The 27,969-nt window shown below is 42.5% G+C and overlaps 1 protein-coding gene across 1 annotated transcript; it reads left to right on the forward strand.

Annotated features, from left to right (window-relative positions):
• Positions 1 to 855: 855 nt before the first annotated feature.
• On the forward strand, positions 856 to 27,968 carry LOC147898852 (uncharacterized). The gene is made up of 13 exons (XM_087379733.1): positions 856 to 1,958; positions 2,233 to 2,314; positions 2,484 to 2,684; positions 2,780 to 2,844; positions 2,960 to 3,119; positions 3,213 to 3,461; positions 3,540 to 3,662; positions 3,799 to 3,984; positions 4,104 to 4,185; positions 4,295 to 5,280; positions 26,517 to 27,027; positions 27,127 to 27,317; positions 27,446 to 27,968. Exons 1-13 carry the CDS (start codon positions 856 to 858, stop codon positions 27,941 to 27,943), a joined length of 4,437 nt encoding a protein of 1,478 aa, XP_087235859.1. The 3' UTR covers positions 27,944 to 27,968.
• The last annotated feature ends 1 nt before the right edge of the window (position 27,969 follows it).

Consider the following 27,969-nt stretch of genomic DNA (forward strand, 5'->3'; position numbering starts at 1 on the left):
TCAGGCATCTTTAGACCTTTGATATGACTGGTGCTCAAATGGTAATTTATCTAACAAAGAAGCGGTTCCGTGTGACAATGGCAAACATCAGCGGGGCTAATGGGCAGCCTTGTCTCATTGACCTCTGGAGGGCAAAGCTTTGATAGTGATAGCCATTAATGGACACTCTGGCCCAAGCGTTGGCAAAAAGCATCCTAGTCATTCTACAGAAGCAAGCTTCAAATCCGAGGGCATCCATTGTACACATGATAAATTCCCAACTGATTCTGTCATAAGAATTCTTCAAGTCCATATTTAGCATTAACAACCTTTCATTTTGAACGAATGCAGGACCTACTGTCAATGAGGTGTCATGAATGTTTCTTTGTGTGATAAAACCATACTGAGTAGGATGAATCCGTCTTCCCAATATAAACTTAATTCTATTTGCCACAATAACTTAGCTAGTCTCTTGTAGTAACTTAGATACTTAGTATTATCTTGTAGATAGTGTTGAGCATAGCCAATGGTCTCCACTGACTAGGGCTAAGCCGATTATGGCTCATTGGTATCAGTTTAATTATCTCTGTGTGCAGCATACCCATGTGGCATCTCACCTTGCGCACAAATCCAGTGAATTAAACTCAGCAACACTTGCTAGTAGTGCTGAAAAAACTCCCTAGGCATGGCATAAAATTAAGTTAAGCACTTGATCTCGTCCTTGGAAAAGAGTTGCCCTTGCACCCAAATGTCTGGGCAGATTTGGTGGGAATGCGGAATGCCATCTCAATGTGAGAAGATTTGAAAAGGGGCGGGAAAGGGCGTCTTCTAGTAAGTAAGTAGTAAGCCGTGGTGGAGGAGGAGGAGGAGAGGGAGATGGAGTGGGAGGACGAAATCGTGGAAGAAAGCAGCAGCAGCAGCTTCTCGTCGTCGCAAAGCTACCACCACCGCACGCGACTTGTGGACCTCATCCTTTCCAAGTCCGACAGCGTCCTCATCCAAGCTCTCGTCAGTCGCAGCCGCCGACCCCTCGCAGCATCCGACGCCATCATGGAGTACACCAGGGCGCTCTTCCTTGCTCTCGCTCCCTCCGCCAGACACCTCGACTCTTCCAGGCCTGCGTCTCTCCTTTTGCTTCTCGTCCTGAAGATCATTGATCTAGTGCACCAAGCAGCGATCGTGGTAGATAAAAAAATGGGGGATTGCCTGGATTTCCTTCTTCAAGAAATTGATGCTTTGCCTCGGCGCCGACTACCCTCCATCGTCGAGTCCATCATCCAACACCTTGAAAACTCCAATCATAGTGATGACCAAGGTCATACCCTGCTGCTTCTCCCCCGCTGCCTCACCCGCATAACATCCTCTTCTGAGCAAGTCATTGTACCTGGGCGAGACGGCAATGAGATCCTTGCCACTGGCTTCGAATACAGAGACAATACCTTGAAGCGTATTGCATCCTTGCCGTGGTCGAAGGCTGTTCTCACCAAGTTGACGGCTATGCTTCGTGAAATGCCCTTGAACGAGAGCCAACTTGTGGAGTTTCTTAACACAATCTTCGGTCAGATGAAACATGCCGAACCAGTAGATCTTCCTGCGCTTGTCTATCAACTGTTGCTTCTTGCTTCAAAAGGCTTCAAGCGAGTCATTTTGATCGGCATTCTTTCTTTCTTCAGCAGACTCTCCGCTTCTCATAGTGAAATTAGAATGGAGAAATCACCGTCGAAGGGGCTGAAGTTCTCCGTTGAGGCGCGCAGACAGGTTGAAGGGACGATCGTGTTACACATAAATTTCGCTGTGAAACAGGATCCAGCCTTGGGGCACGAGATCCTCCACATAGTACGCATGAGGTGTTTACCTCTGACGTCGTTCATTGTCTCTGTAGTCCTTTCCATTGTTCGGATACAAAGGTTTGAGGAGCCGGCGCTAATTTTGCTGAAGGCTGCCGTTACGGGGTCTTATCAAGACTTAGTGCAGGGCAGGTACAAACTTGGTGCTCGATTCGACAAGAATTGCGAGTTTAGGGTCAATGTTTTTGCGCTTCGCTCTTATGTAATGGTCGATTGGGATCTGATAGCTCGTTATTGCAAGTTACCTTCGCCTGCTTAAATTAACTTGCCTTGATTCGATTCCATCCATTTAGTGATTTATATTGTAAACAATGATGTCATTTCCTTGGTCTTACTGAAATGTTTAGTCCTCCAGACGTAAGATTTGCTTATTAAATGTATTAATGCCAATCTGGATGATTTTCAGAAGATCGAGGTGCGCTCCTCCGGCGTTGAAAAGGCAGTTCTTAGAAAGCGTTAAAACCGTGGAGCAATCCTTCATGCAGACTGTACAATGATTTGACCTTTTGAGATGAACATGAACTAGTTTCCATTATGTCGGATGAGTAGGACTGATTTTGCGGTCTCCAAAGATCAGTAGCATACGAGGTATTTTCACATGGACAGATTCAAACGTCCATTTACCCTAAAAATGTTGGGCTACTCTGTGGCTTTCAGGTTCGTAACACAGCCTTTGGATGGGACCATGTTATACCCAGCCTGGTAAGCATTGGATTTCTCTTAATCGAAAGCGGTCAGACGGAAGATTCTTCCCTTTGCGAGTACCTTAGCAAAGCTTGTCTGATGCCTGGGTGCAAAGATTTGGGGGCTCTTATTTTAAGAACAGCATTTGAAGTTCACGAGATGGCACGGGATCAGGTGATCCTTACTTAAATGGGAAGCATTTTTGTGGACACCGTGGACCAGTTTTCTGTGGCCTGTTTGTTGATCCTGTGCATTTGTCAGATTTGCAGATAATTGAGCAGAGCAAGTGTCAGATAATTGGGCTTAGGCCTGACCAGAGCTCACCGATCATCAGGCAAGGCATCCAACGGAAAGCCTTATCAGTCTGAGTAGCCTAGAGCTTCACATATGAGGACCTGAGTCTATCTCGTAAAAAAAGCTTATGGAAATCTATGTCAACTGTGTGTTAGGATGCTTGGTCAACTGGCGCAAAGCTATCCACATCTAATGGTGGAACACGTATCGCGCCTGAAGGAATGTCTGGACTACTTTGCATTTCTTCATCCTATTTCTGCTACATCCTTAGTCCATAGCATATGCCCCCTGTTCTACCTGAGCTCTGACCTTCATGTAATCTTCTTATGCTCCATGTTTAATAAGCATCCTTTGAATCACCTTCTGCAAAGCGACACAATTACTAATTGTACTTTTGGGATTTGGCAGAGCTATACTGTTCTGGTCCTTAGAAAGGCAATGTTTGGTCGGGAGGCAATGGCTCGCATGACTGCTCTACGAGGGTTTCTTAGCCTATTAATTTTTGAAAGACGTTCAAAAGCACAAAATGATTGTGATTCACTGTTGAGTTCTTCAAGTGAAGCTAGCTGTAGCCAAAAAGGCAGGACTTGCTTCAGAAGGAACCAGAGTTTGCTGCAGGAATTGAAGGGATTGCTACGGAGGTGTCTCCTGCAACAGGTGGAGTGCTGCAGGTTTTGATCAGGTTTGCTTTGCTGCGATGCAAATATGACAAATTATGCTCTAATAATTGTGCAGGCAAACATGCGTGAATGTTTGTATGGAGGTCTTGTCAAACTCGTGTTAATGGATCCTGCAGCTGCAGAGACTGCATTTGACTTGCTCTGGCCCCATTTCTGTAGGTATTATGAGACACAGGAGGTAATTAACCCACATTTTTTTGAATTCTTTCTCTATTAGTCTCAGATGCATTGTGACTCAATTCCTAGCTGCTTTGCTTGTTTTATTGCAAAAACAATTGCAGAAAAAAGACAATCTGTGCTCCAATGCTTTGCAGAGGACAGACATCTCCTTGAACATAAACTGCTGTGTGAAGACTCATAATGGGACTGTGTTTATTGAGGAGCCACTTGACCATCTTATTTTCTGCATTCACAATCTTCTTACTCTCCAGCCACGAGAAAATCAGGGCCAGAATTCCATGGAAACCTGTTTAGGCTTCTCGTTATCGCAAGATTATGAGGTGATGCATGGCGTTAAACCCTCTCTTGGCATCTGTTCAATGTGATTACGTTGTTGCAGGTACACTTTTTGTCTGTTCACTGATTTTATGTTAGAAATTGAATTGTGATCATGCTGCAGGCTGGGCGACAATGTGCTGCTGACTCTCTGGCAGATGCTTTTTCCAAGATTCACCAAAGCTTACAGCTTAAGTCATTAGCAGGTAGTTGCCTTTTGAAAAAAAAAGGCACTGAAGCTATCGACTTTTTGGTTTACTCAGTATACCATTATACTATTCTCTCTTATCGCACAGATTGCCATTTGTGGTACAGATTTGAACCTTGACAAGGCTCAAGACTTTGCACTGGAAACTATGGAGGGAAAGACCAATCTTGAAAAGGCTCGTATTTACATTGGTATTTATGAAGTCTTGATAGATGCTGTGGTCTCCAAAATGGTGTGTCCAGAAAATAACTCAAATCTGGATGAAGCAGGGATAGAATTGTATTCCTATATCAATAGTTATGATGCACTAGAGCAGATATTGCAGAAACATGGAGGTGGCTCTGGAAATGCAAAATTCAGGCCAGTTGAATCTGTCAACCATTGTGGTCTTACTGGAAAGCTACACTCAGGCTTGGTTCAAATTTCAGCACAGAGAGTACCATTTTTAAGTCCTGCAAATGCTGCTTTCCTGCTACAATATGTTCAACAAATTAATAGCCAAGATATGCCACAAAACAATCCTACAATTTCTGAAGTCAATCGTCAGGTCCCATGGAAGAAAGATTTAATGCCTTATGCTCATAAGGTGGCTCGTTTCTCTGTTAGATCTTGTCTTCGTCATGTGAAGATGGCTGCCTGTGACTATCGAGATGGAGATGAAGACTTGATTGGGACCAAACAACATATCGACGGTGATTGGAAAATCTTAGGGGAACCTCTATTACAGGCTCTTACAGCTGCAATAACTGGGGTTTCTTCATGGCCAGTGGAAAAATCAAAGGACAGAGAGAAACAAGCAAGAGGGAGGAAATCTGCTGATGAAGCACGTGAGGGACTGTTATTAACCCTGGTCAAGTGTTTAGATGAAATATGCAGGTTGGCACAAAGGAAAAACTGCTTAAAAGATGTCATTGGTCACATGTCTCTCGATCTTGCTGGTGAACCAACTGCAGAAGGGAGTGAGTCTGATGGGGAGAATAATAAAGCGCATGGATTGTCGCCTGATGAGTGCCTCATACAAGAGTTTTTACTGAAGAAAGTCCGACCATTATTGGATGAGCTCTTGCGCTGCTCACAATTTCGTGAGTTTGAGGTGAGTAAATCTCTTTGTTAAATAGCACCTTTTGTCTACAGTTCAAAGATCTAGTATGTTATAGTCTATCAGGTATATCTTGACATATAGAAACACTATCCTTGTTTCCTTTTAGTTTTGTAATGAGCTCGTAGCTCGTGCATATAGTTCCTCAAGCTTCAAGTGGGGTTGCAAATTCTTGAAAACTTGCAGCTTGTAGATTACAAAATTTGCATGGACGCATGTGGAATAATTCGCAACTCTCTTTATAGAGAATCAATGCGAAAAAAGTTGACTTTAGGATCATTTATAAAACTGTATGCACTGAGGAATAACAGCAGCGGGTGACCTGGAAGTTTTGACAGACATATGGTCCTCATCGCACGGGCATTTCACCAAAATGTATCACAAGCATTTCATGCTATTGGGCACCTTTGAATACCACGCAGGTTCAGCCTCCATGTGGCATTTCAAGCCTGGAGTCATGACCATTTCTCATTGATAAATGGGTAAATATGTATAGACAGCCAGAAGTCATGTAAATATCATGCATCCCAAGTGATGCTCCCAAGTAAGATGATAGTTTAAAAGTTACCACTCTACGTGAAATGGCATTTCGGGGTTGATCTAGAATAGAAACGGCGTTTCTGTGGGAAACGTTTCCCCCTAGGGAGTCCAAGGAAGCTTCTCTCTCTCTCTCTCTCACACACACACACACACACACACACACACACACACACATTTTAAAAAAAGTGAAACCCATAAACTTTATATTACAGTGAGCAGTTCCCAGAAAAAATAACATGCTAATACCTCAGAAAATGTCATTATAAGACATGTAAGAAGAAGCATCTAATTGACGAGCACATAGACAGTCATAGTGATATTCCAAAAAAGTGAAACTTGGAGGTTGTAGCGGGAGATAGACTATCCTCACTCTCTCTCCTGCTCAATACTAACTGAAATTGCAAGGTGATGCACTCAATACACAAAGTAAGCTGTGGATGTGAGTGAGAAAATAAGAGGGAGAGAATGTAGTGGACCTTTGAAGAGGAAATAGATACAACTGAATAATGAATGCCCAAAGGGCTGAACACAACTGTATGAAGGGGCTGAAACCCTCACTGCAAAACTAGAATACTAGACTACCTAGAGGAGGTGAATCCTCACTAGATCCTTGAAGAGGTTGAGGCTACCCTGCTGGTCTTGCGGGGAGGCTTGAGGCTACCCTGCTGGTCTTGCGGGGAGGCTTGACTCTACTGCTCTGAAGGCTTGAAGGCTTGAGGAGTGGATGAAGAATGAGGGCCAAAGGCTGCCCTTTTATAGGCTAATAGGTCAGCTTGGCCGACTTGGTCAACGCCGACCGATGACCAGATCAGTCAAAAAAGCCAACATTTACCAAAAAGTCAATGCGTTGACTTTTGACTAGATTGTCTAACTTCCAAAGGAAAAGCTAGAAAAGTACCATCAGCCTTAAGTACATCCCCCATAGTCTAGATTCCTTAAGAGGAAATAAAATAGGAGCATTTGAGTTCCTGTAATGTCAATGGGCAAGGAAATACCTCGGACAAATATAAACTCTTAGCCTCTTAAGGAGTTTCCTTCAAGAGAGATCCGACTGTCACCACAATGTAAATATCCTAAGTCAAAGTACAGTTGACCATTTATTTGATCATAATTAAAGTGTTTTATATGTGTTAATTATGGTCAAAGAGTTCTTTTAATGGTCAAGGGATTGACTATGGTCAAAGATACTTGACTCTAGTCAAGTAAACTTGAATTTGGTCTAGGAGACTTGGTTTATTACCAAGAGGGTTAACTGCGATTAACAGGAGAACTACGAAGCTGACTACGGTCAGAGAGTGTTGACTTCAGTCAACAAGACTTGGCATGCGCCAAGAGGGTTAACCCCGATTAACGAAGATGTGCCAACTTCGATTGGAGAGACTTGGCTATAATTAAGGCGCCTCGACCCTTGGTCAAAGCTCCTTAATTATAATCAAGAGTGCTGACTCCGGTCAACCAGAGAATAAATATATATTTTTATATTTGTTTAGGTGTGCACATGTGTTCAGTGGGGACGCCCACCGTGACTAGAATTAGTCCACAGTGTGTTATTTGCATGCAAAGCGCTAACAATTAATGGGTGCCATGGTGGTGCGCTTTAATTAATTGTTGTAGGTACTGGAAAGAGTTATTTTTCCTAAGCGCTATGGGAGCCTAATAAGCATCTAGGAGGCGGTTCGTGTGACCAAGTGCTTTGAAGACTCCAGAGTGGCCCTTAGTGGCATGTAATAGGACTTAGTCTAGATTTTAGACAAGTGGCATGTTGCCAATTTGAAATGAGCTTGAAGCTCTTGTAATAAAGGGGATTTTTCACGTTTTGAAAGAGTGTATCAGACAGCTCTACGCTGAACTTTTGTAACGGATTCTCTTCAAGTAATAAAATACCTTCGGGGGGTCCAGCCTGACATGTTGTCCTGGGCCCTAGTGTCTCTGTTGAGAGAGAGAGAGAGGGAGAGCAAAAGGGGAAGTGTGCTTGCTGTTTTTTTTACGAAGGAGGTTCGTAGAAATTGCTATCTTTCAAAGAGCGTGAGGGATTTCATTGGTATCAGAGCACAGTTATACTGTCTTCTTAGATAGTGACGATCCAAGGAGTTGATGTGTGACTCTGCTGAAAAATTAACAAAAAAGAAAGAGGCGCTGCTGTAGTTTTACGATGGTACAGGTGGTCTTTTCGCTGTTTGACGAGGACGAGTCTACGGGGGTCTTGTTGCTGATCTCTTCCACAGAGAAACAGAGCACTGCTGTTAATTGTGAGGAAGGAGAATACGCCGGTGATAACTGATACGATAGGCATCGTATGCAGACGAGGAGCAGACGATTGCTTACGCTCAGGGCGGAGGGCTAGGAGGGATTACTGATGCTGTCACGCGGGCACACATGGTCCTCACGTAGGACGTACTGTAGCATGGTGTTCGCTTGACGAGTAGCGACGAGGTGGCTCCGTCGACCATTTCCTTGCGCAGGGTGCCGGTGCGACGCTGCCAAGGTCTGAAACCTTTGGCTGTTGCTGATGTGGCCAGGGTAGGAGTACACGTGGCTTGCACAAGCACTGGTGTGGCAGCCAAGCAGCAGATGATGTGGCAGACAGCTCAGCAGATCTGACACGTGTCACACAGGCAATCATACAAATTGACGTGGCAAGTTGCTGATGTGGCATGCAGGCCTGAAGGGTGCTGATGTGGCAGTACATGTGGCAGCCAGATCAGATGCTGATGTGGCACTGACACATGGCAGACAGGTGGCTGATGTGGCAGGCCTTGGGTTTATCTAGCCTAACCTTGGTTAGTGGACTGGTTAGAGGTCCAGTTAGTTGACCCAACCAGACCAGTCTGGTCACTGTAACTAGACTGTGACCAGTCCAGTTAGTCTAGTTGCAGACTAACCAGACCAGAACCAGTCAGTCTGGTTAGAGTAACTAGCCAGTTACTCCATCTGGTTACTGTTCTTTCAAAAAAAAAAAAAGGGGGACAGTTGCAGACACTGTTTCTGCTAGCAGACTTCACCTATCTGTCAGACTTTTACTGTCAGAAAAGCAGCAGAAAAGCAGAGAAAACAGAGAAAGCAGACTTCTACTGTCAGAAAAGCAGCAGAAAAGCGGAGAAAAGCAGAGAAATCAGAGATTTGCAGAAAAAGAAAATGCATGCCTTTGTGCACTGGGAAGATGAATCAGATGCTTTTGAGTGCTTTTTGCAGTAGCCAGAAAAAGGGCAATACAATTGTCGATGCTTTAGCAATTTTGTGGGTTTATGCTTTGAATTGATAGGCCAATTACTGGCACAAGTTGTGAATGCAAGACACCTCTTGTTGAGGTATTTTTCTGTCGGAAAAGCAAAGGTAGTTGTGCATCAGTTACCTACACGGTGTGTGAAAAATTTGCAGATCTCAGAATATGGATCAATCACCTATCCAGTGGGATTCACAAGATAGGGATGTACATCCAAGACAGAGAAGTGTGCAGCAAACTCAACAAGAATTTGAACAGATGGTACGTGCTCGTATGCAAGAGATGGAAAATCTCAGAAAAGATCCAAGGGCTCAGCATTTGTTTCAAGCAGAAGCTATGCCTAATATAGCATATGACGTGCCAATGCCAGAGGCACACTCTCGTGTACAGCCTGAGAAAGAGAGATCTCATAGGGGACGATCTCATAGCAGGAAGAGATCGAGGCATCATCACCGATCTCCTAGTCCATCACCGTCTACCTCGAGTTTGACTTTTGTATCTTCTTCTTCTTTATCAGATAAACCATCCAGAAAAAGAAGGAAACATAAGAAGTCTAGGAAGAGAGTCTTTCAGAGAGACCAAGGAATTCAAAGAGGGAGGTAAATCTGTCAAGTTTATGACCTACAATGGACAGTATGGTCATACAGACAAAGCATTTCAGTTCATCAGGCAGTTTGATGCTGCATTCGGCACAGAAAAGTTTTTAGAATCCTCCAATTAAGAATGGTCAGTTTGCACTTGACAGCAACAACTAGTGCATGGTGGAGTGCACAGACCACAGATGGGTCAGCCCCAAGGAAGTGGAAGGACTTCAAGAAAGCCTTCTACCAGCAGTTTATGCCTAAACAGTTTAGAGACCATGTTCTTCAAGATTGGGATAGCTTGCATATGGATGCAGGAGATACAGTGGATGTGTACAACCAAAAGTTTTGGGATGCTTATTTGTAGGTTGCACCTTTCAAAAAGATCTCCAAAGGGACCCAAATGAGAAAGTACAAACCAGGTCTCACTCCAAAAATTCAGACAGTAGTGAATGCTTTGGGGACAAAGAACATTCAAGACCTTATGCATTTAGCTTCAGTAGCTAGTCTTGTGCCGTTACAAGATCCATCTACAGTGCTATCCTTGCATGCAGGACGTGCTGATAGAAAGAAAATTGATTTTTTAAAATAAAAAAAGAAAGAGTATCCCAAGGTTGAAAAGAAAGGGTTTCAGCCTTTGAAGCCGAGGGATACTCAGTTTTCAAAGGTTTATAAAGGCAAATCTCTATTCATCCCTGAACAGATAGTTGAATTCCGTAGAGATGGGAAATGCTTCAAGTGCGGCAAAGAGGGGCATGTGGCTGCCCAGTGCTTAGAAAAGCCTTCAACTTCGAAGGAAAAAGAGGTAAAGAAGCCACGAGGACCGCAAAAGCCAATGGCGGGGGGGATTCCTGACATATTGGGTCATGTTTCAAACCTAGAAGAACGAGAATTGCTGCTATCATGGGGCAAAGTCAGAGACCAGCAAGCGCTAATTTTATTTGATCCAGGGGCTATTGATAATTTCATATCAGAGGATCTAGCTTGAGGTTGGAAATAAAGACAGAGGAGTTGGGCAGGGCTTTGGATGCCGATCAGATGTTCTGTGGGAATCCTGTGCCAGTCACTCCCTTGATAGGGAAGCTCCGTCTTCATGTTCAGAGTTATGTGGATCAGGAAGACTTCTTCATTTCTCCACTGAAACATCATGTAGTCTTCGGAATGCCTTGGTTTCATCGCAAGGCAGTGAAGTTGACTCTTCTTGAAAGAGTGCTGGAGTTTGTGCATAGGGGGAAAAGGGAATTATTCATGTTGAATTTCGAACGAAGATCTCTGTCTGCTAGTTAGTCTCAGCGAGATATGGTTGGGAGGTTATACATGGTGCTACTCCCGTGATACGAAATAGGAAACTAATCAAGAGATGTGTATGACAATTGGTATCAGAGCCGAGGCTACGAAGTGGAGAGGAGAGAGTTGGATCGTCGAACGATCTGAGCGCCAGATTGACGGATTGACTGTTGGTGCTACGTGCTGACGACAAACGATTGGGCTATGCATGCATTGGCGTTGGCTACGCAAGTTTGTCGTAGAGCGTTGGAGCGGAGGGCTCCTGTAAGGCCCTTCGATGTTGACAGTCTGTGATTGATCGCAAATCAACGGAAAGCTCAGGCAGATACGGGAGATGTGAAGCGCAGGTGTGAAAAAAAAATCGTTGACGCTAGGAATTCGGGAGCAGGGAGACCAATTGGATGAAAGTTGAGGCTTCTGAATCGTGTCTGGAGTACAGGTGGAGCGACTGGTAACTTGCGACGTCCATGAATTAGAAGTAGGACACGCAGGCGGTGAAGTTGTGTTGGAGCGGAAGGTTCCTGGATGGTCCTTTGACATCGGTACTTGGTGGCTCACCAGATAAATAAGAAGCCCAAGGGAAGGTGACGGAATGGGCACGTAGGCGTCGAAGCTGGAGCGCAGGTTGACAAGGATCGACGTGGGCGTATGATGCATGTGCGTTTTTCAACGGAAGTGGATTTGGCCGTCTTCTCCGTTGACGCCAGGAGTTCGTGGGCAGAGGCTTGTTGACTGTTTCGTGGGAGCGATTCACCTTCGACATGTTACGTGGCTGACTGCAACTCGCTAGTCGTTGGTAGAAGGTGTCGTTGCTGTGTCGAGGTGACCTTGTTGAAGGCTATTCGGTGCATAGAGAAGCCCGTGGAGAGTTGTTGGTAAGAGCTGTCGATTGTTTCCCTGGCGCATATACAGTCAGAGATTACGGATGACTTGAGACTATGAGGCCAGGCGACAGGTTGACGATCAAGATCTGAGAGCAGGCCGTACGTGCAGGCTCTGCAAGTTGCGGGGAGTTTCTAGGGAGCACTTTATCTATTTTCCCTTTTGGTTTTCGTTATTCCTGTTTTGTCAGAAGCAGTTAGACTTTTGTGGTTTTAGCAGAGGTCGCAGTTTATGATGCTATAGCAAGGACAGATTAAGCTTGAGGATATGCCTGTGTGCTTTAGTCAGAGCTAGTTGCAGGAGCTTCCCTAGTAAAGGGAAAGCGCTATTTGGGTTATACTTATATCAAATGCCTAGTCAGTGTGCATGTGGGATTGCATGAATTCCCTAGTATAGAGAATTGTGCCAGATTGTTAGTGGATTGAATTGTGTCAGCCTGTAAATACAGTTTCTAGTGGTGTTAAAAAAAAAAAAACACAAAACAAAACACCCATTGAACGGAATGAAAGCAGAAGAAGGAGCTTCCAAGAGGGACCCTGGTGAATCAGGAGTCCGGCTGACCCAGAAGGGATTGCGCCCAGTAGCTCATACTTTAGCTGGCAGGATTGCATTGCTGGAGAATGCCTTGCAACAGTTGTTAGCGCAACAATGGTTTCGCCTCTTTGTTTCAGCCCCACTGAGGTTGAGCTTCGACTTTGAGACTTTCTGCAAGGCACCACCTTCTAGATATGTGATTGGTTTGGAGCGCGGTCCTCTTGGCTGTCTCTCTTATGGGTCAATTTGATGTTGACCTTGCTTTTAGGATTCTTTTACCAACTCTCTTTTTGTTTTATAGTCTGTTACTAAGTTAGTGACGAGTGCACCTGATAACATTCTATCTAAGCTCGCGGTAACGAGGTATACGGCCTTTAATGATACGGAGTTAATTAAAATGAAAGGGCAAGTGACCAATCATCATGTCATTGTGTTTTTTGACTCGGCGTCAACTCACAATGTGATTACCTCCAAGCTCATGAAGAGGCTGAAATTAAAGACAAGTCCATTTAACTATGCGTATACAGTTAGGATGGCAGATGGAAGTTCAACTGAAGTATGGGACCAAAGGGTTATCCAGTTGGAGCTTTGGATTCAAGACTACGTTGAGAAGCTTGATTTTGAACTGACCAAGCTTGCTCATGCAGATATAGCCTTGGGTATGGCATGGCATTCTAGGAAGAATCCAGCCATTGATTGGAAAAAGCATGTATATCAATTCAAGATGAATGATGTGCTTTATGTCTTGTGAGGTGAAAAAGATATACCTCAAGGACCGTTGGTTTCCGTGATGAAAATAAGAAAAGCTCAAGTAGAGTTTTTATTCCCATGCACAGCATCGGTAGAGCCGGTTGATGATTCCTCGGTTAGCACTGATGTTGCGCAAAGTGGTGAGATGGCCAAGCTAGCTAATCTTATAATAGAGGAGTTCTCTGAATGTTTTAGGGATGAACTATCTTATGGGTTACCTCCAGAGCGTAAAGTTTAACATAAGATTGAACTGATCTCGGGGGTAGAACCTGTAAATAGACCTCCCTATAGAATGAGTTTTACCGAAGAGACGGAGGTGCGTAGAGAACTGGAAGAATACCTCAAGTTGGGGTAGATTCAACCAAGTTTCTCACCTTTTGCTTCGCCATTGATATTAAAGAAGAAAAAGGATGATACGTTTCGCCTCTGTATAGATTACAGAGCATTGAATAATATCATTGTTAAGCACATGTATTTGATGGCTCGGATTGATGATTTGCTAGATGTATTACATGGAGCCATGATTTTCAGTAAGATTGATCTTAAATGTGGCTACCATCAAATCCGGATTAGAGCGGAGGATGTGCATAAAATCGCTTTCAGAAGCAAGTTTGGTCATTATGAGTTTTTGGTAATGCCCTTCGGACTTACCAATGCTCCAGCGACATTTGTCATGCTTATGAACGATTTGCTACGTTCGTATATCAAAAAGTTCGTCGTACATTTTATTGACGATATCTTGATATTCAGTAAAAGTATTACTGAGCATCGTGAACACTTAAGAGTAGTGTTCAGTACTTTGAGGAAAGCCAGTCTTTATGTAAATAAAAAGAAAACTATACTATGTATGGTAAGGCTTGAATATTTAGGGTTCATAATTACTCCACAGGGGGTAGAAATGAATCCGAAGAAAGTGGCTGCGATACTAACTTGACCAATCCCTCAGAGTCTGTTCACGTTGCGATCATTCTTGGAATTTGTCCAGTTTCATAGAAGGGATATCAAAGGATATTTCGGAATAGTATCGCCATTGACTGATCTAACCTCAGATAAAGTACCTTTTTTAAAGGGCCATCAATAAGAAAGTTTTAACACCATAAAACAGGCTGTGGTCACAGCACCGGTGTTAAAAATAGTTGATCCCCAGAAACCGTTGTTCCTATAAACTGATGCAAGTGGCATTGCGGTAGGAGCAGTTCTCCTTCAAGAGGGAAGGTCAGTAGCCTTTGAAAGCAAGAAGCTTTCTCCCTCTCAAAGGAATTGGCCAACTCATGAATTGGAGTGGTATGCTGTTATCCATGCTTTGAAAACATGGAGGCATTATTTATATGGTTTAGAGTTTTATGTGGATGTGGATCATGATACTCTGAAACATTTTTGTAAACAGCCTGACTTGAGGGACTGCCAAGCTAGGTGGGCAGAGCTCATGAAGGAGTTTAATCTAACGATTCGATACCGAAGAGGAAAAGACAATAAGGTTGTTGATGCGTTGTCTCGCTATGCACAACTTAAGTTTCACGGTTTTAGAGAGTGCTCTAATGACCGAGATAAGAGAAACTCAAAAAGTGGACGCGTTTGTCCAGAGCTTGTGGCCTAAAGCTCATGTGTTAAAACCCGGGGAAAGTGAAAAGGATGATCTCGCATCCAGAAAAGGCTAAACTTATGCAAGATATACCATAGGGGATGGTATGCTAGTTAGAAATGACAAGGTTGTAGTACCTAGTCAGAATGATCTCAGGCAGAGAGTCATTCGACAATGCCATGATAGCCCGTGTGCGGGATATCCAGGAGTCGAGAAGACATGATCTCATGAAGCGAGATTTCTTTTGGCCAAAGATAAAAAAGCATATTCATGAATATGTGACACGGTGTTTCTCGTGTCAGGTAAGTAAGGCCGAGCGGGTGAGGGCACCCGGACTTTTACAGTCCTTGGAAATACCACTAAGTAAGTGGGAGAGCATTTCCATGGACTTTATTGTACGGTTGCCTACGACACAAGGAGGATATGATTCTATCCTTGTGGTGGTTGATCGTCTAACCAAGATGACTCACTTCATTCTAACTAGAGAGTCTGTGAGTGCCCCGTAAGTGGTGGATTTGTTCATTAGACATATATTTCATCTGCATGGATTGCCTAGATCCATAGTGTCAGACAGAGATGTCAAATTTATCGGTCATTTTTGGACAGCGGTATTTGAGACACTGAGGACTAAGTTGGGAATGAGTAGTGGGAATCATTTTGAGACGGATGGTCAGACGGAGAGAGTCAACTAGACTTTAGAGGATATGCTGAGGGCATATGTGTCATTAAGGCAACATACGTGGGAGAAGTGCTTGCCATTGTTGGAGTTTGCCTACAATGATAGAAAACATTTCTCTACCGGGTTTAGTCCGTTTGAACTGAACTATGGTTATAGACCAGCAAATCCAACTATAGTTGGAATACCTCAAAAAGTGCCTAGTGCCGCGAACTTTGTAGTTCAGATGCAGGAGATGCTAGCATTTGCGAGAGCTAATATCCGTCAGGCTATGGATAGAACAAGGGCGTATGCGGATGAAAACCGGTCTATAAGAGAATTTAAGGAAGGAGAAAAAGTTTTTCTCAGAGTTCCTTCGCACTCTAAGTCTTTGACTGCATGAGAGTGTGCTAAGTTATCACCTCGATATTGTGGGCTGTGGTTAATTCTAAAGAGAATAGGCAAGATAGCCTATAAATTAGAATTGTCACAGGGTTGCAAGGTGCACCCAGTGTTTCATGTTTCTCGTTTAAAGAAATTTTTGCATACAGGTGACTCACTAATCGAAGATGTGGTTTTATTTTAGGAGATAGAGGATAATGCAAGATGCAAACCAACAAGAATCCTGGACCGAGGAACACTGCAAGTGCGAAATCGGAAGACACCCACGGTGTTGGTTGCATGGCATGGTCAGTCTCTATCAGAAGCTACCTGGGAATTCGTATACTAGTTGCGAAGAGTGTTCCCAGACTTTATTATCGAGGACGTTGATGTCTGAAGAGGGAAGGAATGTTACGCTCTAGCTAAGATGGCATGACCTCGAAAGAATTAGTCGACGTTTCCCTTAAAGATCTACGTTTGTAATATATGTGTTTGTGCTTCATGTAAATGATCGGGAGGGATTTAATGTCAAGGTCCTAGGTGAGGGCTGATAGCACTAGACTAGGTAGATCTAAGGCCAAGGGCCTAGTGCAAAGATTGTGCCTAGGGGCAAAGGATTTAATGCATCCCAAGAGAGCAGTGGAATGTTGCTTTTGGAAGGCCCTATGTGGATGACATGTGGCATCTAGATCTATCTAGGGGATTGGGGCTTGGTGAGGCTAGAGAGAGAAGAGAAGGGAATTATTCATGTTGAATTTCGAACGAAGATCTCTGTCTGCTGGTCAGGCTCAGCGAGATATGGTTGCGAGGTTATACATGGTGCTACTCCCGTGATACGAAATAGAGAACTAATCAAGAGATGTGTATGACATACAGCAACAACTCTAGCACTAGAGAGGTATTTCTTTTAGCCAGGGATGCGGAACGATATACATTAGTTTGTTACTGAATGCCTTACGTGTCAGAAAGTGAAGTATGATAGATGGAAGGCACCTGGCCTACTTATGCCTCTTCCGTGACTCAGGCACCATGGGAAAGTATTACAATGGACTTTATTTTTGATTTGCCAAGATCAAAGTCAAGGAATGATGGGATTTAGACTATCATTGATAGATTCAGCAAGCAAGCTCATTTCATTCCGGTTCGCAAAACCATAAAGGCAGATCATATGGCTAAGCTTTTCATGGTACAGATTTTTAAGCATCATGTTATGCCTAAGTCCATTATTAGTGATCGAGATCCCAGAATGACCAGTCTATTTTGGAGAGCTTTATTTGATAACATGGGGACGAATTTGAATTTTTCTTCTTCTTTCCATTCCCAGACAGATGGTCAAAGTGAAGTTGCAAATTCTAGAGTTTTGGATATGCTGAAATACTACGTGGCTCCACAAGTTTAAAGGAAAACAGAAAGTGTATGCAAAGTTATCTCCCAGATACTATGGCCCTTTCAGGGTTACAGAAAGAATAAATGAGGTTGCATATAGATTAGCATTGCCAGAGCATTAGAGGATTCACAATGCATTTCATGTGAGTCTTCTAAAGAAATTCCAGGGACCAGAGCCTACTGAACCAATATCAGAAGATCCACGAAAAATGGATGAGTTGGAGAAGGTCCTTTAGTCAGAGCAGATTGTGTACCATACTGTGCGCAAAGGCCCTCAGGGTAAGGAGTTTTACAAGTATCTTGTAAAATTCAAGAATTATACGGCATTAGATGCCAAGTGGATGGACAAAGACATGTTATCCGACCATCCACAGCTTTTGGATGTTTACAAGGAAGCTTTTCAGTTGAGGTCAACTGAATAGAAGCCGAGGGGATGTCACCACAATGTAAATATCCTAAGTCAAAGTACAGTTGACCATTTATTTGATCATAATTAAAGTGTTTTATATGTGTTAATTATGGTCAAAGGGTTCTTTTAATGGTCAAGGGATTGACTATGGTCAAAGATACTTGCTTCTAGTCAAGTAAACTTGACTTCGGTCAAGGGGACTTGGTTTGTTACCAAGAGGGTTAACTGTGGTTAACTAGAGAACTACAGAGTTGACTACAGTCAGAGAGTGTTGACTTCGGTTAACAAGACTTGGCATGCGTCAAGAGGATTAACCCCGGTTAACCAAGATGTGCAAACTTCGGTTAGAGAGACTTGGCTATAATTAAGGCGCCTCGACCCTTGGTCAAAGCTCCTTAATTATAATCAAGAGTGTTGACTCCGGTCAACCAGAGAATAAATATATATTTTTATATTTGTTTAGGTGTGCACATGTGTTCAATGGGGACGCCCACCGTGACTAGAATTAGTCCACATTGTGTTATTTGCATGCAAAGCGCTAACAATTAATGGGTGCCATGGTGGTGCGCTTTAATTAATTGTTGCAGGTACTGAAAAGAGTTATTTTTCCTAAGCGCTACGGGAGCCTAATAAGCATCTAGGAGGCGGTTCGTGTGGCCAAGTGCTTTGAAGACTCCAGAGTGGCCCTTAGTGGCATGTAATAGGACTTAGTCTAGATTTTAGACAAGTGGCATGTTGCCAATTTGAAATGAGCTTGAAGCTCTTGTAATAAAGGGGGTGGTTTTTCACGTTTTGAAAGAGTGTGTATCAAACAGCTCTATGTTGAGCTTTTGTAACAGATTCTCTTCAAGTAATAAAATACCTTCGGGGGGGTCCAGCCCGACATGTTGTCCTGGGCCCTAGTGTCTCTGTTGAGAGAGAGAGAGAGAGGGAGAGCAAAAGGGAAAGTGTGCTTGCTGTTTTTTTAGGAAGGAGGTTCGTAGTGAATCAAAGAGAAATTGCTATCTTTCAAAGAGCGTGAGGGATTTCACCGACCTTGTCATTTAAGATGAGAGAACTATCTCTTTTTAATTTGAAAACATTCGGGTGGCAAAAGGACATCCCTTAACTTCGCAATATTTCCCGTAATAAAATCCCATTGAGTAGGCTGCCAATGCCCAAACGCATCAGTAGTCAAATGTAAAGTAAATGATGCAACATAGCAGCCCAAGGTTTGTCAACTTGCATAAATTCTAGCATCATTTTTTGTTTATGTGCCAAAATATAAATATGAATATTCAAGACATTCAAAGCACCATGCATCTTTGGTGAACATAGATGTTCCTTGGAGAGTAATCTAATTACGGCCATTCTTTGAGCGCCAAAAAATTTCCATAATAGAAGACATGAAACATGTAATCTCTTTCTTGCTAAATGTCATCAATGGCAAAAAGAATTGTATGTAAGCAATAAATATTGATTGTACAATGCGAAGCCAAACATGCAGTGGCCACGTAGACAATTTCTAGTATTCCAAAAAATTTTAAAGCTTTTAAAGCATCCCAATGACATCAGCGCCCAATAGTAGGTATAGACCATAGTATAAACATATCCTCACACTTACAAGTCGACACATCCACACATACTTGAGCATCCATTTATACAAAGTCTTCTTGATCGTGCTCTTGGCCAACTTGAAGAAGATGGCTAATTGTTGTTCTTGGTCTTTTAATACTTGACTTCACTCTTGAACTACAAGTCCGTGATGTTGCTCTCCAACTTTTTAAAGAAGCAAGGACATTGTAAGGCCTTGTTGACCACTGATGGCTCTTGACTCTAACTAAAAATCTTGCCTAACTAGATTCAATGTAAATTGCAACACGCACCAACTGTAACATTCCCTACTTGCTTGTGGAAATCTTTAAGATGCCTAGGTCTTACCATCAACTATAACCAATGGGTCAAAGTTAGTAATGATCAGGTCATATTTATAGAGAAAATCCTTGAGCTAATTGAAGAGATCTAGTAGCTAGCTAGGAATGGAATGGAAATGTGGAAAGCATAATGAAAAGCAAAATGAAAAGAAATATGAAAGAACACAAGTGTTAGGTAATGATAATCAAAATACTCACATGATATAAAGCTTGATGTTGATTGGTGTCATAGACAATAGACAAGTATAACACACTATAGTGTGACACTAGACTCTAGAAAGCCATAGTGTATATGGAATAACTCCCAATATGACACGTGGCACGTCTAGAACTCACTAGACTATAAAAAATACTTAGAACACTCATTTTAGACTCACTTTAGCTTCATATTCCAACACCCTTTCATGAAAGCAAGGTGAGAGACTATTGGAATGGAAATAGAACAGAACAATGACGGTCTAAGGTGAGAGACTATTGGAATGGAACCAAGAACAGAACATGACAATGACGGTCATCAAACTGTGCACCTTATGTAACTCAGAGGCTAAAGTTTGAGTGTGTTGAAAGGTTGATCCAAGCACTCTCATGGCTTGAGACTCAACATGCTCAGAGGCACGTTATAGCATGGCATGACCAGCTCATAGGTCTAGGAATACACCAATATTTTGAAACTCGGCTAGGTCTGATAACGAGACCTATCAAAGCCAATACATGACTCCCATAATACATCCCTCTTTAAACCTATCAAAGCCAATACATGGCTTCCACAGTACATCCTTCCTTGGCTTCAGGACCTTTAGACTCAATAAAAACCAAAAACTGAATACGTATCATTTTAGGGGGACTACTCAGGGCAAGAGGATTCCAAAATACATCAAGTGTGTAGTAATAAATAAAAATATGTCTTTTTGAAAGAGATGTTCTTTAAGTAGCTAATGCACATGTGTGCACATCCCTGTGAGTCGATGAAGCGCTAGGTAGAATTGTCGCAAAATATGTGTCGGTGAAGTCCATGGGTAGCTACATGGAGCAATTACTACATGACTCTCAAAATGTAGGAAGGGGAATCACCAATGTCGAAGTAGAAGTCTCAGGTATCACAGCCAATTGGGAAGTCAATCAATGCGAAGTACCTCAGGCACCAATCGAATAAGCAATGTTGAAGAAGTCACTTGTTGATGTAGAGTGGTCTACATCAAGCTCGATGTAATGCACTAATTACAGAGATCACTGTAGTTGAGTATGTCGGAGTATCATCGGAGAACTCACATTTAGCTCGAGAAGTCTTCATCAAAGTTTAGAGTAGTCACATAAAAGAGTCACCGCAATGTAATGTCAAGAGCTCACTGTTGCATGGAAAACGGAGTTAGGTGAAGCAGAATGGTGGGCAGAATATGGAAACCAACTTGCGGGAAGTAGCTCCAAGAGAATGTTGGGCAGAAGGAGCAAATGGCAGACTGAAGTAGAGGTCAACGATGAAGAGGATGGGCAGCTCCACGTTGAGCTGGTTGCATCATGCTTGGGCTGTCAAATTATTGAGCTCCAGAACAAGATTTGCACGCAAAAATAAATTTTGTCACTTTTTTGCAAGGAATGTGACTTTTCGCAGAAAACTTAGATTGCAATTATGTAAAAACAAAATTTGTAGTACTCAAGGTTCTCTAACTTTACAGAAGACACAAAGCCGTGATTTTGCTTCTAGATTTGGATAGAAGCGTCACATCTTTCGTAGGTCACAGAAAGATGTAGTTGAAGGAAGGAGAAGAGAGGTGGCATGGCCTGGAGAAGAGAGCTCAAGGAAGGAGAGAAGAGGGCAGCCTTCCAATGAGGAGGAGGTAGAGTAGCTTTATTGGTCTCCCTCACCTCAATCTTTTGAAAGGGAAAGTGAAAGGGAAAGAGAAAGAGAGAGCAGGGCTAGGAACATGGCTCTGATACCACATGAAGAGATTTAGTAGCTAGTTAGGAATAAAATGGAAATGTGAAAAGCATAATGAAAAGCAAAATGAAAAGAAAATGAAAGAACAAGTGCTAGGCAATGATAACTAAAATACTCACATGATATAAAGCTTGATGTTGATTGATGTCATAGACAATAGACAAGTACAACACTATATAGTGTGAAAAAGCCATAGTGTATATGGGATAACTCTCAATATGACACGTGGCATGTCTAGGACTCACTAGACTATAAAACACACCTAGAACACTCATTTTAAACTTACTTTGGCTTCATATTCCAACACTAATGGCCATCTAGCTCTTTCCCTTTAAACTAGGGACAACTTGGATCTTGCTAGGCACCAAGCACCATGGGTTTATTTCAACCCATTAATCACGTAGCTCCATTTCTTGATTGTCTAAGGTTGGCTCATGAAAATTTTCTTCACCATCTTTATCTTTGAATTGCATCCATTACTTTATGTTACCAATCTCTTACTTAACCTTGATTCTATCATAGTCAGGTGTAAACTCTCATTTGGTCCCTTCCCAATCTTTGACACAAAGTCTTCAACTAGGTCAACCACCATCATATATATCCTCTTGCAAATAGTTTTTGCATGTTGGAGGCCAGAGGTCAACTGCCCGCTTATGAGCTCGACATGAGGACATGGGGGAGTTAAACCAGCACATAATTTAGAGGGAAGTCGCATGGGCAGATGAGAAAGCTGCAAGGGGCCACGTGAAGCAGCATGTACGTTGCCATGTGTGTAATAGAGACAACAACCTAGTTGGTTGCAACAAGCTTGACAGTAGGGAGTGGAGCAGTACAGTTGTTGTATAGCTATAGGACAGCAGGAGCAAGTTGATAGAAGGTTGGAGGTAGTAGGAGGAAGTAGAAAGCTTTGACAAGTTCTAGGGGTCCACATCTAGGCAATATCTTAGCTGTTAGACGATGGCAATATGAGCACATTTTTATATCAAGTTTTGGCCATCTTTGGAGCAATCTATATTACTCGTTTTGCTGTTTCTACTATTGTGCATTGTTCAAGATCTGTGTTTGTGTCTATCTCTTTATACAATTGTGTGCACAAAGGAAAGGAGAGAGATTTGATTTAGCATTGGTGATTCTTGGGCTATATATCTCTATATTCTTCCATTCTGGGAGTGTTGGCTACAAAAAGCAACCTTTGTCTTTGTCTTTTAACATAGTATCAAAGCCTTAAGGAAGATTCACAAGCACGCGGAGCTTGGAGGTGAGAACTTTGGGAAGGAGGTCTTGATTTAGGTGTGAAGAAATCAAAGTCAACTCCTATATTTGAAGGACAAATTTCTTTGTGAGAAAGAAGGTGACCACAAGTGTGCCTTAGTGAGAGATCACTAGTGTCAATTGCATATATGTTCTATTCCAAGAAATTCTGTCCAACAGCTACACGTGTGTTAATCCCAAGCTTGGAGAAGTGGGCAAAGTGAAAAAGGATAACTACCTTGTTTGGGAGGTGAAGCCACTTGGCTTGGAAGTTTTGGAAGGCAACAAGAGAGGATTTGAATATTGATTGACACAGTGGATGCGATAGGAAAGGTAACAAAACAGGTTGATCTAGATATGTTAGAAGAGTGGGAAGTAAAGTATTTCATAGTGTTGCTAATGATTATCGAGACAACATTAGACACAGCCATTCTGCACATTTAGTTGGTAGATACTTTGACAGAAGCATGGGACACCTTGAAGGACATGTACAAAACAAATGATACTACGAGGGTCGTCCAACTTGAGAATCAATTGTTCACCATGAGAATGAGGGAGGGAGATATTGTGAGGTGGAAGTTGGCGCAGTTGGTCATAAGATAAACCCACTTCCATCATTAAAGAGCTTCACAACCTTTGTAACAGTATTATGACCTTGGAAAGATGAAGGTTGCTTGGTATGCTTGTGATTGATGATGGTAGTACCATGATGGTTGGAGCTACTTAGATTGTACTTGTGTTTTGGGATGGCTAACCTTGGTGGAGCTTGACTTGGAGAAACATGAGTTGTGGGTTTGAGGCTGAAGGTGACTTTTTGACTTGTTCTTGAGAGCTTCTCTATGAGAGTTCATGGAATGTTTGCATTGACAAATGGGTGTTGGCCCATGGTGGGTCGTTGAGAGGGTGTGTTGGAGGTTAGAGACCAACTCACCATTGATGTGGAGGAACTATACCAACAATATAGGTTGGACTCAATAGGAAGCCATGTGTACACACGAGAAAGCTGCGATGGGGCAGCTTTGAGAGAGAGGAGAGAGTTGCACGTGGGCAGCATACAAGGCTGCCACGTGGGCAGCAGAGACATCAGCCTAGATGGTGCTTTCCCCTTTGAATGCCTAGAAGGTCTTCACCCTCGTACTTGAAATCTCAAAATAAGCAGAGAGAATTATACCTTGAGTAATTCCCTTTGACAGAGAGTCAACCAACATTTGAGGCCAATTGGACTTTGTCCCACTCTTGTTTGCCATTACAGCCTTGTGAAGATGCCACCATTGCTGGAAATCCATCCACCTCATCATCATTGTACCTTCAACTCTCCTTCACCCCCAGTGTGAGGCCCAAGGGAGTGGCTCCTGGCTGCTCCTAGCTTTGAAGTATTGCAATGGTCATTGTCTCCATGCTTTAGATGCATCTTGTCCTTGTCTTCTCTAGGTGTCTAGTATGTCCTCAGCCTCACTAACTGAGCAACTCCTCTAAAACCTCATGTAGGGAGCACCACAACAAGCAGAAATGTGAGGTAGGGTTGTAGTAGATTTAAGGCTCTTCATGGGCAGGAGAGTTCTTGCTGGTGTAGGGCACTTGATGAGAGCTTCCTTTCTAAGAGTTTAACCTACTGCTGTTTGGAACTTTCTAGATCTACGCTATTCTTGTGCACTCATCATCTTCAAGTGTACCCAGGTTTTGCTTACTTTGAATCCACTTGGAAGAAATCTTCCATTGTGAGGTTAGGCTCTAGGACAGCTAGCATTCTTTCTCTAACATGTTTTTAGGGAGGAGGGGAGTGAGATTGTAGCCAAGGGAAGTGACAGCCTTGGAGATCAAGCCCAAATAAAAGTTGGCATCGAAGGTATGACTTTGACAAGTGAAAGAGGAAGGCTACTTCTAATTAAATAGGTGTGACAAGAGATTAGTGTGTAGAAATATCTTTGAAGTAATTCTCATAGTACTAGATCTCATTGTGCATGTGATCTCAAACTCACACAAAATGAGTAAATAGGATGAGATTAATTATCTGATTTGAAGAGAGATTTGGAGCCATCATAGTTGCACGTGCAATATGGAAGATTATTTAAGGAGTGAAGACTCAGCCTAAGGATCAAGTGGATTCCACAAGCAAAGTCATCAAAGTGGTAGGTCCCATGGATGTGAAGGATTCTATGCTTAGGGATGCTGATGCACTATCTCTAATCATCGAAACGGCTATAGATTCTATGCTACTGCATATTTAGTTGGTGATGATGATACAAGAGGCTTGGACAATCTTGTGTGATATGCTTGTGACTAGCAATAAGTAGCAAATATTGACTCTTTACAATCAGCTGTCCATGTTGACAATGGAAGAAGGGGACTTGAGAAATAAACGTTTGGTCAAAGTAAAGGTCTTAAGAGATCAATTGGCACCCTCATGCTTAGTAAACTACTAAGAAGCTTCAACAGTAATGACCTTGATAGTTGGAGAGAATGATAGTCGGAGAGAGATAAAAGCCACTCGTGTTTGAGGAGCTTGGTCCCTTGTTGATCCAAGATGGGCTAAAGGTTATATGACAAAGATAAGGCATTTAATGGAAGGGTAAAGGGAAGGATAAAGCTAAAGGTAAGGGTAAAATTGGGAAAGATAAGACCAAGAAGGATAAACATACTTCCTATGGTGGACACTCTTGATAAAGAGGGTACAAAGAAGAGGTGCTAGGATTGTGATATGCTTGGTCGTCATAGGAAGAAATGGATCAAAGGAAAAAAAGGAAGAATGATTCAAGGGGGATGATTTTGAACTAAGTTTGCCAATGTGGTTAAAGAAGAGCCGTTCGCGTTGGTCCACTGCTTACACCTAGTAGATGCAAATTGTGCTCATGACCAACATTTTAGCCGAGGTTAGCAGATCCAAAAAATGGCATGAATCAATCATTGGGCCTAGGATTACGTAGTGATTAGGAATCCACTTGATTGTTTTGTGTGCTCCCATAGATAATACAAGTCTCCATGTCAAAGTTGTGATCTTGCTCCTAGATGGGAGCAAAGGTGGATGGGAGAAATGAAATATCGTATTAATGTCCAAAAGAGATATAATAGGATCTATGGGACAAACATGATACTAATCTCTTGTTGCAGCTCTTAATAACTTTCTTGTTCATTGGTACATGATGGACATGTGGCTGTTGTCACTTATCTTGCAGCTAGACAGGTCTCCTATATAGAGGCCATCTTTCAAATTTGTTGTAGGATTGCAATGTCCCCTAGTGCATGGTGATCAAGAAGATAATAGTTCTGGTTTGGCATGAATCTCCGGAGATCCAAAACTCTCCTGAATCATGTTTGTGTCCTAAAACAGATTTGTAGGGGGAGTACTCAAGGCTACTGACCAAACCAATAACAGTCAACTCATGCTATGCAAGGACGGATGCATTTATTAGGAAGGAAAAGGAAGGTGAGAGGTGGATCTGAGAGGTCCGTAGAAGTGGGGAAATTGTGCAGTACTACAAAGCTAAATGTGAGGGAGGAAGTCGAGAGAAAGGTGGCATTGGTATATATATAAATCCAAATATATAAATACAAATAAAATTAAAAATATAAATAAATAAATATAAATATATGAAAATTGTAAACAACGCATACTGCATTGGAAGGTGTGTATCTACATGGTACCCTTTTGGTTATCAGAAGTGACAAAAGGTTCTTTCATTTAAGTGCAATCTCTAGAGGAAATTGGAATACTGAACCCTACGTTCGGATGTATCTTGCTTATCCATAATTGCTTAGCATGTGGTTCTCATTCTTCAGCTGCATTAGGTGTGTATTGGTTAAGCAGAATTAGGGTGGTTTACGATCTATGATCCTCTTAGGAGCTCTTATGTCTTATAAAAGCTTCGTATCAGAGGTGAGATGCAGACATTCCTTTGACTCTATTTTCAATGTTTTGTCAGATTCTTGCAGGGACCATGTTGTATTTGGGGAGCAAATTGCGACTTTCACAAATGAAGGTGCATGGAACGTGGGCTGAATCAAAATCTAAAAGCTTGAAGCTAACATTTACTGCTGCAGCTCGAGTTTTGATAAAATTATCTGTCTGCCTTAGTTCGACTCCAGATGATCTAATGATAGCTCAAAATGTCAGCGAAGAATTGTTGAAGGTAATGGGGACAGAAGAATTGGATGCGATAGAAGTTTCTGGGATGTACCCAGTCGTAAACACATCTACACGGAATGCTATTAGTGGCTTTCTCCTACAGCATGCAGATGCTACTTTGGCTGATTTGGAATGGTTCATTTCCAAGCTTAAATTAAAGCCATTAATGAAGTCTTCAGAGCTCTCAATAGAATTGCAAGCACCGAGTCATTTTGAAACCTCACGGTTGACGTTGGAAGCAGCTTTGCACACAAGAATGGAGACTTTAGTCAAAGTCCTCTCAAGCTTTGTACACATGAGCTTAAGCGGTAAACTGAAATCTCATAACTCACGTTAAGAATTAACTTCCATGCTGCATCTTAAAGTTCTAATTGTTCAACTGGTTACTCATTCATCTCGCAATGCAGGTGTGCTGGCAGAGCAATTTCTTAGGGTTACAGTGAGGCTTTACAAATGTCTAGCTGCTGCCACAAAGATATGTATAGCTCCGAAGGGGTTTAAACAAGCTCTTCCCAGCAACAAGTTCCAACTACTGGCAGAAGTGACCTGCAAACGAATGACCGCTCCACTTTACTCATTTATGGCAGTCATGCAGAGGGTAAAGGAACTTGTTCTCTATACATATAAAGTACTTCATATGTTCCACGTGCGCCTATGGCCAGGATGTAACCAAGTACTAGAAAATCTATTGATCTTATAAGGTCTTCCTTTGATGTTTGCCTCCAGGATCAACAAGAGAATTACCAAGCAAAAGGATCCGTAAGTAAGATTAAACGTGAAGTTAGAACAATACCCAACCTTGTATTTTATGTGGAAGACTATGAACGCTATCTTATCCAACTCAGCAGATTTACGAAAGTAAATCTGCTGAGACATGCGAAGCGCAGTACAGCTCGAGACTTCAAGATCCTTGACAACGGCAAAAAGTGTAAGCAGCTAACGGAGAAAGAAAAAGCAAGAGGATCCCCTGCAGGCGGGGAAGCATACTCCCGGGATTCTGAGAAAGAAGAATCCGAACAAGAGTCTGAAAAGGAAGATTTAGAGAAAGAACAGAGTGGCTCCCAAGAAGAAATTGGCAACCTTGATGTCAACGATGATACCTGTGAACAAGTCCACGCAAGCAGGTTCAGAAGACCCTTGGAGAAGCGGGGTAGAAATGCAGTAGTGCGGGATTCTGATGAAGACACGGAAGGTGAAGGTTCCAAAAGGCAACATTCCTTATAAGACATACCTGCCACGACTTGTACATC

The sequence above is a fragment of the Dipteris shenzhenensis genome, chromosome 9 (genome assembly GCF_047967505.1).
Source record: "Dipteris shenzhenensis isolate YYH24624 ecotype China chromosome 9, Dip_SZ_1.0, whole genome shotgun sequence".
Lineage (NCBI taxonomy): Eukaryota > Viridiplantae > Streptophyta > Polypodiopsida > Gleicheniales > Dipteridaceae > Dipteris > Dipteris shenzhenensis.

What these genes read in the sequence shown, in the direction of transcription:
- LOC147898852 (XM_087379733.1), top strand. Translation starts at nt 856, where the DNA reads ATGGAGTGGGAGGACGAAATCGTGGAAGAAAGCAGCAGCAGCAGCTTC. An exon ending in CAGAGCTCACCGATCATCAG is followed by an intron (nt 2,845 to 2,959) that starts GCAAGGCATCCA and finishes ACTGTGTGTTAG; the next exon opens with GATGCTTGGTCAACTGGCGC. An exon ending in ACCTGAGCTCTGACCTTCAT is followed by an intron (nt 3,120 to 3,212) that starts GTAATCTTCTTA and finishes GGGATTTGGCAG; the next exon opens with AGCTATACTGTTCTGGTCCT.